Source organism: Sminthopsis crassicaudata, chromosome 5, assembly GCF_048593235.1.
Source record: "Sminthopsis crassicaudata isolate SCR6 chromosome 5, ASM4859323v1, whole genome shotgun sequence".
NCBI classification, from domain to species: domain Eukaryota; kingdom Metazoa; phylum Chordata; class Mammalia; order Dasyuromorphia; family Dasyuridae; genus Sminthopsis; species Sminthopsis crassicaudata.
In genome coordinates this window covers 179,658,598-179,671,188 of record NC_133621.1, presented here as the reverse complement: position 1 = coordinate 179,671,188, position 12,591 = coordinate 179,658,598, and the positions used below count along the sequence as shown (strand labels likewise).

The 12,591-nt window shown below is 33.3% G+C and overlaps 1 protein-coding gene across 37 annotated transcripts in view; it reads left to right on the top strand.

Annotated features, from left to right (window-relative positions):
* Positions 1 to 12,591, top strand: part of PLEKHA5 (pleckstrin homology domain containing A5) — a 176,365-nt gene that overhangs the window by 80,241 nt on the left and 83,533 nt on the right. For all 37 annotated transcript variants that reach the window (XR_012482460.1, XR_012482461.1, XM_074268917.1 and 34 more), the window contains 2 exons: positions 7,176 to 7,280; positions 9,472 to 9,544. Coding sequence is in view for 35 of the 37 variants with exons in the window: in XM_074268917.1 (XP_074125018.1) it covers positions 7,176 to 7,280; positions 9,472 to 9,544 (178 nt within the window). In the remaining 2 variants the exon portion in view is untranslated. The remainder of the gene's footprint in view (positions 1 to 7,175; positions 7,281 to 9,471; positions 9,545 to 12,591) is intronic.

Here is a 12,591-nt window from a genome sequence, read left to right as displayed (position 1 = left end):
AGACACAATTTCTAATGCCCTGTAGATAATGAACTTAGAATTCATTGACCAAAAATGTCTATTGTTGTATGTGTAAACTATTGCTTATAAGCAGTTGGTTATACTGTGATTTCAAACAAAGCTTATATTCAGTTTAAAGGGAAATATTACTTTGGTGTTCACTTTACATTGACTGGGGTGAAAATTCTTGTTTCCAGCTATATCAGAGTAGCCCTAGTCATAATTACAGAGGACAAAAAGTTACATGCATCTAGAATAATAATGGTGTAGCTGTGTTGAAGTTAAAACTACAAGGAAAGAGCAGTGATTTAAAGTAAGTTCTGACTTTAGTTAAAATGCTGAATAAAATCATGGGTGCCAATAAACTTGCTGCTGAAAAAGTTTGATGCTGAAATATCAAGAGAAAATGGAAAACACGACAGTGACAGTTTTCAAATGAAAAAATTGAACCAGTGGTCAAGAAGCAAAAGCAGAACTCGAAGAATTAAGGGGAAGAGAAAGAAAATGATCTTGAAATAGGAAGTTTTTAGCAGATAGTAACCCCATTTCAATTTTTAAAACTTTTATTATTTTCAGTAAGAAGATAACATTACTTACTGAATTGAGTCCTTGTCATATCTTTGCCCTTCATTACTCCACTGTATGAATAATGATTCTTCCCTCAGAGAGAGAGAGAGAGAGAGAGAGATGAGTGAGTGAGTTAGTATTTTGGGATGTTAGGGAGCAGGAAAGGAATTCATGGAAAAAAGTGGCTGGGATTTAGAAGTTTATTTAAAATGTGTATTGTTTTAAATAATGTTAACTATTTAGCAATATTCCTTCCAACTCTTAAAAAGTTTACACAAAGTCAGTTTTCATTAAATGATTCATAAAATTATTGGTTGACTTTTGAAGTGAAGTAATAGACGAACTCAAGAAATTTAAGACTTTTCTTGAGCATTTGTGGGTCTTAAAAATGGAATAAAAAAACTCCCATTGGAACTGGATTAGGCACAGAGAAGATGCTTTAGAAATGATGAGAGTTATATAGCATGAACTTTATACATTATTAATAATTACTCCAAAGCATTTTTAAAATTATACAAAAATGGTTTCTATTTCCATTGCATAACAGACCTTAATCATTTTCCATGATTGATCATTCTTATTAATGAAATTGGTATCTTAAGAAAATGCTAGTGAAGCGTAGTGGAAACTGAGATTGTCTTAATGAAGAAATAGCTTTGCTAACATATTAAAAGTTTATATAAACAAGTGTTAAAGTTTAATATTATAAATGAGGTTATGATGTATTCTTAATTAGTTTTTTTTAAATTTATTTTTAATACACATTGCTTTATGAATCATGTTGGGAGAGAAAAATCAGAACAAAAGGGAAAGACCATTGGAGAAGGGAGGGAAAAACAGAAAAAGAAATGAACATAGTATGCATTGATTTACATGTTTTTTTTAAAGCATTAATAAATAACATGTATAGATTGGTTAAAGTTAACCTTTGTAATAAAGGTTGAGAAAGACTAGGTGACTTTAAAGATCTCCTCTGTCCTCTTTTGATTGTGTTATAAGGTCTTCAAATTTTCTAACTTTAACATTAATTATGCTGATTCTGAATTTTTATAGCATTCTTGCTTGAAAAATATTTTCGTTGATAAAGAGCCAAAAGCATAATCATCCATTTTTCTTTGCAGCTTTGTTTGGTTCTGTTTATTTCTTCTTTAAATTCTCAATTACAAGTAGAAAAATATTTTGTCGTTAAAATATAACCTGATTCTGCCTTCAGTATTTTAAAAGATCTATGACATGATAAAGGTGCTCCCTCCAGTGGTTTAGCCGAGTTCCACAGGATGAGAAGGCATGGTTCAGTTGGTAGCCTTCTATCCTATCATAAATCTTTCCCAGGCAGCTGGGACATTTCTGTTGTTTTCTTAAAAATTGCCTTACATCAATAGCATATGGAGTTTCCATCAGTGATCATTTATTCTTTGCTTCATGACTAACTCATCTCCTTTTTCAGGGCCCATTTTTCTGATAACATTCTTTGTACTGCTTTTCATATCCATTTTTTCTTAGAAATATGCTTCAGTCTATTCAAGTACAACATACGGTTTTCCATTATCCTTTGATTGATCTAAAACTTTAATTCTTTGGAGGATATGGTTTCCTATTCTTGGTAGCTATATAAAATCACTGGCACAATATTGGTGAGATTTTTGTTTGTTTGTTGTGTTTTATTTTTTAAAATAGCCTTTCACTCTTCTTTACAAAGATGGATGACTGAACATAGAACACTGCATATAATATTTAAGTATTTTGTTGAGCTTGTTTTTATTGCTTAACTGGGTTTTCTTCTTTTCAGAGGAGATGACTTTTTGATGTTGGAGTATGTAGGGGGAAATACCTTGAAATAGAAACAAATTAAATTTAATATTTTTTCCATGGGGATGTGAAACTTGAAATTATTACATTCTGTTCATTTCCCAAATGCAATCCAGTTTACTTTTTTTTTTCCACTTTTAAAATCTAGAGCCACTCCATTGTTTAAGAGGAGTTACAAACTCCTTGTTTCTTATTGTCAGTTCCATACTATCTTCTCTTCCACCACTCAGAAAATTTTCCTCCTTTCAGATTCATTCTCTCTCTATTTACTTTATCTCTCTATCTTACCAATCCTGGAACTGTGTTGCAGTTAATTCCTATTTCTCAGATTAAGCTTCCTAAATTTTTAATGAGTTCAGTATTCTCTCTACTCCTTTTATTTAGAACTTAATTGTATACATCTCCTCAAATACTCTGGTCTACTATTTGATTAGCATCCTCTGCCTTCCTCTCTGGGGTACCTTCTATCTATTCTATCCTATCTATATTCTTCCATCATTCTATATGTATCTTGTTTGTATACGTGTATATAAACTATAGAGAAGAAAATAGCATAATGAACAGAACCAGGAAGATCTAGGGTCAAGGCTCCTTTTGATACATGCTTGTGTTTTGTGTGTCCTTGGGTAGTTTTTCTGAGTTTCTCCACTTTCTAAGATAATAGTTTGGAGAGAAGATATTCATCTTGATTCAGTTTCCTTTGCCAGGTTAGTCGCCATCCATTGTTATGTGTATGTTCCCCAAGACTCTCAGATTCAGTTATCATTTGAAGTATATGATATATGGAGGTGATTCCCTGCTCTGTCACCCCCTTCTCTCTCTCAGGAACAGTGCCCATCCCAGGCAGCTGAGTGGTGCAAGGCAGCTGGGTGGCCCGAGTCAACCTTTCTGCCTCCGTTTTCCTCATCTGTAAATTTTATAGACAACAGCAATCCAGTTCACTAAACACTTACTAAATGTCTACTTTGTGCCAGGTACAAAGTTCTGCTAAGAATGTATAGTATGAATAGACACATCAAGATAGTTCTTATCTTCAGGATGACAGTCTGATGGTGTAAATGACACTCAAAAGTCAGCTGAAAATATGTGTAGGTGGCAGTGGTGGTGGTTGGGTTTTTATTTTGTTCTTTATGGAGATAGTGCTTTGTGCAAGCAGGTGCTAAAGAATCAAAGAAGTCCCAAATGAGTCTAGCTGGGTGGGAAACATGGAGCTACATCTCCTGGGTCACTTCATGAAGCCTGGCACCAACTTTCAGGAGTCTGGGGAGGACAAAAGGAGATGTTTGTAAACTGCTGTATATGTGTTCATCAAGTGCATTATGTAGAAAACAACAGAACTCCTTGTGTTATCATGTTCTCACATTTCATGCCATCATTTTATCTTGCTTAGGCAATTGAAAAACCTCCTGATTGGTCTCTTGAATGTTTGCCTCTTCCATCTTCCACAGCTGTCACAGTCATCTTCCTGAAAGCACCAATCTGACCATGACACTCCTCTCTGTAATGCTTTCATTGGTCACTTGTTCCATAACTTGTCATTTGAAGTCTTCTCAGTCAGATTCACTTTACATATTTAATTTTGTGCCTTCTGTTCTGCTTCCCTCTTGAGCTTTTATCCAGGTGTTCTTTCAAACCCAACATCAAGGTGCAGCTGTGAGGCCCCCATTTGTTAGTACTTTGGCCTTTTTCAGATTACCTTCTTGAGGCAGCTAGGTAGCACAATGGATAGAGTACCAACCCTGACATCAGGAGGACCCGAGTTCAAATCTGGCCCCAGACACTTAACACTTTCTGACTGTGTGACTCTGGGCAAGCCACTTAACCCCAATTAGCTCTGCAAAAAAGAAAAGAAAATTTTTAAAAAATTAAATAATCTTAGTTAACTTGTGTACATATTCTGATCCCTAGATAACTTAATTGCTTAAAGAAAGAAGCTTTTTTTGCTTTTGTCTTTGTAGCTTCATCTCGTACAATTCCACACATGGGGCAGGTGCCCAGGAAATGCTTGTAAAATTTATAGAAAAGTCCTTTGAGGGATGAGAATGATTTTAAGAGAAATTAAATTATTTATTCAAGAGGACTCACATAACCCTTAAATTCCAGAGTCCAGAATTCAAATCCAGGCATTTTCATTCAACCCATACACCCACAATCTCCCCATCTACTTTGACACTTGAGAGGGCTCCATGAATAGAGGGCTGGGCCTGAATCAGGAAGACTCATCTTTCTGAGTTCATATGTGGCCTCAGATTTTTACTAGCTTTGTGACCTTGGGCATGTCACTTTACCCTGTTTGCCTCAGTTTCCTCTTCTATGTGAAAAGTTAAGGTGATCTCTTTTGAGTATTTGAAGCTCTCGTTTAGGTAATCCTGTGAAAGTTTGTGCTGTCCATAGTTAGAAAAATCTCGGGGTTCTCACTGTCCATTAAGAATTCTTTTCCATTGTAATTCTTTACTTGAAGTTCTGGGACAATGGTAAATTGCATTAAGGAACATATCGCCTTCTTGATATTTTTAAAAAGAAGTTATAGAATTTTCTATATTAGGTCTTTCAAAGATCTTGAAAATTCTTAATATTATTACTTAATATAATTAATTTTAAATTATATATGTTATATATAGTAAATATTGATTCTTAATAGGAGAACATCATTTTACTCTACCCAGTCAAATATGGTTTGGCTTGGTTTTTCATAGTCAACAAACAATAATTACAATGTGATCATTTATTCTTTCTACCTTTCAGTCAAGTGTTAATTTAAAGCTGTGGTCTGGGGGCAGCTAGTTGGCACAGTGGATAGAGTACTGGCCCTGCAATCAGGAGGACCCAAGTTCAAATGTGACCTCAGACACTTAATACTTACTAATTGTGACCCTGGGCAAGTCACGTAACCCCAATTACCATCTTTGCCCATATCCCCATAAAAAGCTGTAACCTAGTATAAAAAAGCCATACCCTTCCTTCATTAAAGATGGCTTATAATGACGAAGAAAATTTTCTTATTAAGTTTATAGATGTAGGAAAACACAAACACAAGCTGATAATTATTCACATTGTCTCAGCTTTCTTTGATAGTAATGATGAAACTTTTTTTCCCCCCAAAATTACTCATTTTCTTTACCATTCCCAGAATTCCTGAGAATCTTCAACAATCTCTTAGGTATGCTTGGTGTATGCTCAGTCTAATCAAGCTGGAAAGAGTTAAGATTTTAGAGTCAGCATATCTCAATTAAAGTGTTGTTTTTACCACTTTACAGGTGTGACAGACATGTTCCTTAGTCTTTTAGGGTCTCATTGTCCACAGCTGTGAATGTGACATCTAAGATTCTTTCCATTAAAATATCTATAATTCTATGGTGTTTTCTCAACAAGAACTGCAATGTTAAGGGCCAAATGTCTTTGATTGGGGAGAGGGGCTATAAAAATCTTGACAGATTGTTTCCCTCCTTTATCTCTTGTCTTCTAATTTCTTAAATGCATTAAGAATGATTTAGCTCATCAACCTTTATGCTTTTCTTTCTCCAGTTTTTTTTTTACTGTTTTATGAGATATTATTGATAATCTCTCACCGTTTTCCTCCTGATAACACAAGATCTGTTCCTCACTAGTATAACCCTTGACAATCTTCTCTCTTAGCAATTAGAGCAAATATTTGCTGATTATACTGGTTTCTGGACTCCTTCATTCTCTTTGAGGTGACTGAAACACCTTAAGAAATGGTGACTTCTTTTACAATATTCCTTTTTTATTTACATTTCAATAGCTTGTGTAAATAGATGCTATTGGAGTTCTTTTAATTTTATGCCCTTTCTTTATATTATTTATTTTTTCTAATTTGCTAGCAATGATTTTGATCTTTGTTGTGGAAAGTTAATGATATAATTATACCCAGACAGTTAATTCAGAAATGACTACTTATTAAAGTAACTTGTCATTTCTTATCTTTCAAAACCTACTCAGTTTTATTTTTGGTGATATTTGTTGTTCACCATACATAAGATCTTTAAAATCTTTTCTTAAATTATTCATCACACACATATATGTATATATATGTATGTATGTATATCTATATGTCATCTTTTGTAGTATTCAGATCTTGAATTTATTTTGTTTGTGTGCTGTTTTTAATTTTTTTTACCATTCTCCTCTGTACTCTACTTTTGAAAGTCCTTATAATTAAAGCATAGGTTGATTTAACTCAGAGGGATTTGGCAAGTTACCTGAATTGTCAAAATTTTAATGACTTTTTAAAAACACAATTTTTTTCATACCTTGAGAAAAATATTTGGTATACAACCGAATCTTCATTGTCATTCTTTAAAATAAGGAAGAGATTAAATTTTTTCCATATTATAAGTCTCATGAAAATCCACTGCCATAAAATCATAGATTTAAAGTTGAAAGAGACCTTGGATATTACAGATGAGGAATTTGAGACACAGAAAGGTTAACTGTTTTGCCCTAAACACATCAGTGGTCACTTAGCTGAGCCAAGGTTCTGGTTCAAGTTTTCTTATAGTACATATCCCATATTCTTTATTTTACTACTCTGTCTTTCCAATCAGTAAGAACTTTTATTCATGTGTCATTTTTCCAAGATTTAAGAAATATTTTGTAAAATATTTTCTCTAGTACTTTATCTATTTAAATCCATTGAACATTCAGGATGTTTGCCACATGCAAAACAATGTATTAGGCACTAAACAAGCTACAAAATAAATGAAAATTTCTCATAATCATAGAGAATGTTTTGATCACATCGGTATCCATTTCATTTTCTAACTTTTCATTCCATTTAGTCTTCACGGTCTTCAAAAAAAGTTCATAATTTTGGAAAGAGATCAAACTCAATTAAAAGGAATCCCAATGCACCTGTTGTCAGACGAGGTTGGCTTTACAAACAGGTACCTTTTAATTTTTTATGCAATATTAGGTGAAACATTGAGTCTTCTGGGTATAAAAATGAAACTTGAAGTTTGCAGAGGTTATCTTTTCTTGATTTCCGATTGTCAAGTCTATTAGGGAAACAATGAAAATTATAACAGAATTTTCATCGTTTTAAAATAAATTCTACTTTGAGGGTTTTTTTATGGAAGAGAATAAAAGATGAAAATTAATTTGTTTTGGAAAATGTAAGGATAAATGTATCAGAATTACCTAGTTAGGGTATAAATTTAATTCAGAAATTCTTATACGCAAGAAAAATGTGCCTAAGATCCTATTCTCTTCTGTAAATATCTGAGCATATATGTGTATTTGTGCCTACATACATTTTCACATCAGTTTTAACAAATTGATTGTCGAAATACTTAAGATTAGTCATCTTGAGTCATCTCCTCCTTCATATTTGTGCCCAACTCCAACATTTAGAGATGTCATTTTGGTCCTCTTTGGGGACAAAGGACAACAACCACTTAACTCCCTGTACAAGTGGAGAGTACACAGAAATTAATTTTAGGTACTCAAACGTATTTTTTAATATTGCTAAAATAAATTTTTTTACAAAATGTATTGTTTTGGTTCAGCATTTGTTTTACTGCCTTCTTAAATGGAGTTAACTACATAATATGAATATTTTAATTAGGAAATAATGGTAGAGTGGTGATCTCATGGTATGTTGAAGTATATTGGAAATCTTCCTATTTTCTTTATCAGCACAATTGGAGAGTGAAATGGAAAGCTGACCTTGAAGTCAGATTGTTCAAATTCTATCTCTGAGACATATTATAATATAAATGAATTATTTTGATAACCACTTCTATACTTTAGAATTTCAGAAAAGGTACTCACTTTCATTGGTGCGCCCCCTCCCCTTCCTGCCCCCCTCAGGATTACCAGTGAAATAACAACCCCTGAATACACACACACACACACACACACACACACACACACACACACACACACACACACACACTTTTATACAAACACATTATTTGCCATTCTTCTCTTTCATTAGAAAAGTAAATAATTGTCATAAATGTGTTTAAATAAAAAAGCCTGAGTGAGTTTTCTGTAATTAAAATATATGAAGGTTAACACATAGAAGCTCCTTTTTAACTGGTCAGTTTTTAAGGTTCATTTGTTGGTTTTCAGCCCTGCATAAGATTGCTGAGTTTAATGGATGAGTAAGATCTTATTATACCTATATGTTTATCATGTATGCCCTTTATTTGGTAATACAAGTGGTTTTCTGTACAAATTATGTTCAATGTGCTAAATGACTATTCAGAACCTATTTATTAGGTGACTTGACAAATTTTAATTTGCTCAAGATAGTTCCACATGTCCAATTAATTGCTTTAATTTCAGAATTATTTTTAAATGATTATAGTAACAAGGAGATCATTTAATGGTTATATTCTAAAATACATTTTAAATTTGTCATTTCTTTTTGAAGGATAAGTTCTCTCAAGGGTCAGTGTATATTCTTTCTCTTTGGTTTTGCCATTTACAATATGAAGGCTTTTTTTTTTTTTTTTTTTTTTTAGAAGGAAATGCATAATTTTGTGTAAGGTTGATACATTTTTATGAACTTCATTCAGGCAAAAAATGTGTTGCCAAACAGTAAACCTGTTCTTCCAATTGAGCAACTGTTGATCAGAAATTGTTTTTTAAAAAGTGTTGATAGAATTTGTGTTATCTGTCACATCAGAATACTATTCACTATCATTTCAAATTCCATTATCTATAAGTGTTATTTAAATAGTTATATTGTTCCTGTTGCATATTAGCAACTTAGTATTTCTAGATTGCTAGGAATCACATATTGCTTATTATCCTATTGCTAGCCAGTAATCATGTCCAAAAGAATGTATTTAAAATTGCTTAATAATACTTTTTTTTTTATATAAGTTACTTCAGAGTTCAATAGGCTTAGGAAAACTTCTGACTGTGGGATTCTTTAATGACAAAACTATATATTAAACTTCAGGTTAGTTTTTTTGTTTTTTTAAGGATCATGTGTAATTCATTATGGAATTTTCTTTGCTTTTGAGTTGTAAATTTATGGTTCTGAGCATTATTATAAATATATCAGAAGTCATCTTAAATTATTGGAAATGAGAGTTATTCTGAAAACATGCTAATTTAATGCAGGATAGCACTGGTATGAAGCTGTGGAAGAAACGCTGGTTTGTGCTTTCTGACCTGTGCCTCTTCTATTATAGAGGTGAGTATCCAGAAGTCCAGAGTCTGTTGTTTCCTAGTTGTAATTCTGTAATTGTTTAGTAAATCTTACTTTATAAAAACGAGTGAGGGGGCAGCTAGGTGGCGCAGTGGATAGAGCACCAGCCCTGAATTCAGGAGGACCCAAGTTCAAATCTGGTCTCAGACACTTAACACTTCCTAGCTGTGTGACCCTGGGCAAGTCACTTAACCCCAGCCTCAAAAACAAAACAAAAAAAAAAGAATAAAAACGAGTGAATTAGGAATTAGAAGAGTCTGTGTTGTCTATAGTCTCAACTGTTTGATCATGAACAGTTATTTCACCTCAACTAGATTCCCCTCTAATTTTTGTTCCGTAAATTGATAGTCTTGGAACAGAAATTCTCTTGCTTAACTCAGAAAATCTTTGACTCTAAAGAAATGTTGTAAGAAAAAGAAAAAATATTTTTAATAGCAACATTTTGCTATTTTTTCCTGTTAATGCATGGTTTAGAGTCATAGAATCTTGGACGTAGATGGCACCTCAGAGAACTACCTCTTCAGCATAAAAGAACAAGAATCCATTCTGCAGCATTCCTATGCCTAGTTTCTGCCATACTATTTTCCAGTTTCCCCATCACTTTTGTCAAATTCTTTTGTTCTTTTACCAATTATGCCAATTCAAGGGCTGCTTTTGAATGTTACCATTGGAGTCTTTAGGTTTATTAAATAATAGATTAACCTATAGTCAATGACTATTGTATCTTTTGTACTTAATCTATTCCACTATTCCACTATTCTGTTTCTTAACCAGTACCAAATGGTTTTGATATCTTTATAATATATTTTTATAATACAGCTTTAGGTCCAGAACAACTAGGCTACCTTCCTTTGCATTTTTTCTCATTAATTCCCTTGATGTTGTTGATTATTTATTCTTCCGGATGAGTTTTATTAATTTTTTTCTAGTTCTATAAAATAATTTTTGGTAGTCTGGTATGACACTGAGCAAGTAATTTTGGTAGTATTGTTATTTTTTATTATATTAGTTCAGCCTATTTATGAGCAATTGATATTTTTCCAATTGTTTAGATCTGGTTATTTCTGTGAAAAATGTTTTGGAATTATGTTCATATAGTTTATATAGTTGGGTTCAGTATTCCTTAGAATAGTAATTCCAACACTTAATCATATCTGGCACATATTACTAAATGCTTTTTGATTGATTAATTCATAAATTCATTCATTGCTCAAGTCTTGGCTTGAAGACCTTAAGTCAGGGGGAATTTGTTATATGTCTATCAAGGGGGTTAGATGATAGAAATTATGATTGGGATAATTATGGTTTGTCAATTCTAAAACTCTGGAACTATGTATGACATTCGGAGGCAACTTATTCTATTTCTAGATAGCCCTAAATTTGGTCCTATTTGTAACTCCCAGGGCCATGCAGAAGTCTCTTCCATGTGAGATACCTTTAAGACTGTCTTCTCAGGCAAAAGCCCCTAGTTTCTTCCACAATCTTCCTTTGGCCACATATTTAGATCTCTTACCATACTATTTAGGCTCCTGGATATTTTCTACCTTTTATCAGTGTCCTTTATAAAATGTAACATTCCCCATTTAATCCAGCACTTGAAAAATATTTATTAAGTACAAACCTCATACCAGGAACTAGGAAAATAAGCATTCAAACATATTACCTGAACGTGGGCCTCTTCAACAATGAGATAAACCAAATCAGTTTCAACAGAGCAGTAATGATTTGAACCAGCTACACCCAGCGAAAGAACTCTGGGAGATGATTATGAACCACTACATAGAATTCCCAATTCCTCTATTTGTGTCCCCCTGCATTTTTTTATTTCCTTCACAGGCTAATTGTACACTATTTCAAAGTCCGATTCTTTTTGTTCAGCAAGACAACTGTTTGGATATGTATACATATATCGTATTTAGTTTATACTTTAACATATTTAACATGTATTGGTCAACCTGACATCTGGGGGAGGGGGGTGCAGGGAAGGAGGGGAAAAGTTGGAACAAAAGGTTTTGCAATTGTCAATGATGAAAAATTACTCATGCAAATAGCTTGTAAATAAAAAGCTATAATTTTTTAAAAAATATATTACCTAATTTGAACCTTACAACAAACAACCTTGCAAAGTAGGTGCTTTTATTCTTCCTAGTTTATAGATCAGGAAACTGAGGCTTAGAAAGGTTAAGTGATTTGCCCAGGATCCACACAGCTAGTAAGTGTCTGAGGCAAGATTTGGATTCTAGAAGATCTCAAATAGATCTTCCTGAATTTTGGCTCAGCTCTCCATCTACTTTACTGTGTAACTGTATCATGTATATAAGCATATACAAAATGAATTTTGTAATTTGGGGATTGTAAAGCATTAGTAGTTGTGAGAGATTAGGAAAGGTTTCATGTTCAAGATGAATCTCAAAAGAAGAAAGGGAAATCATCAACCTCACTTTCTTTACTTGAATCTTCAAAGTCCAGGGACAGAACAAAATTCAGGATGCAGTGAATGATCTTGGCACTCCACAATGCCTGCTTTATGGCCCTTACAACTGATGGTTTTCATCAATGCATTCCATCAAAGGAAGTCTCTAGGGTAAAATCTCCTCCTAACTTATTGACTGCTTTGAGGCCTGTCAGTTACCCTCCACCTGATTTAACCTGTCTGCCAAGGTGGTAAACTGGAGTGTGACCATTACATATGCTGTGGTTTTTTAGAGCCACAGGTAAGAAGAGTTGGATGAATGAGATGGATACCAAACATTCACAAGCAGCCCTTGAACTGGCAAGCCCTCATTAGCCAGAAAAATAAAAATGTATTTGTTTCTAAATATTCCAATTTAATAAATCTCATTTTACTAACCTGATTTCACTAATCCCAAATTTATAAAACGAGTATTAATGTAAAGGACCCAGGAATCTCATTTGGCACTCTGTTTTTGTGGGGTCAGTGCCACTTCATAGAAAACATTCATAAAAAAAATGGTTCATAGTAAGAGACCCTTTGGTATTTCTTATAGTCCTTGATTAGGTCCAAAACCACC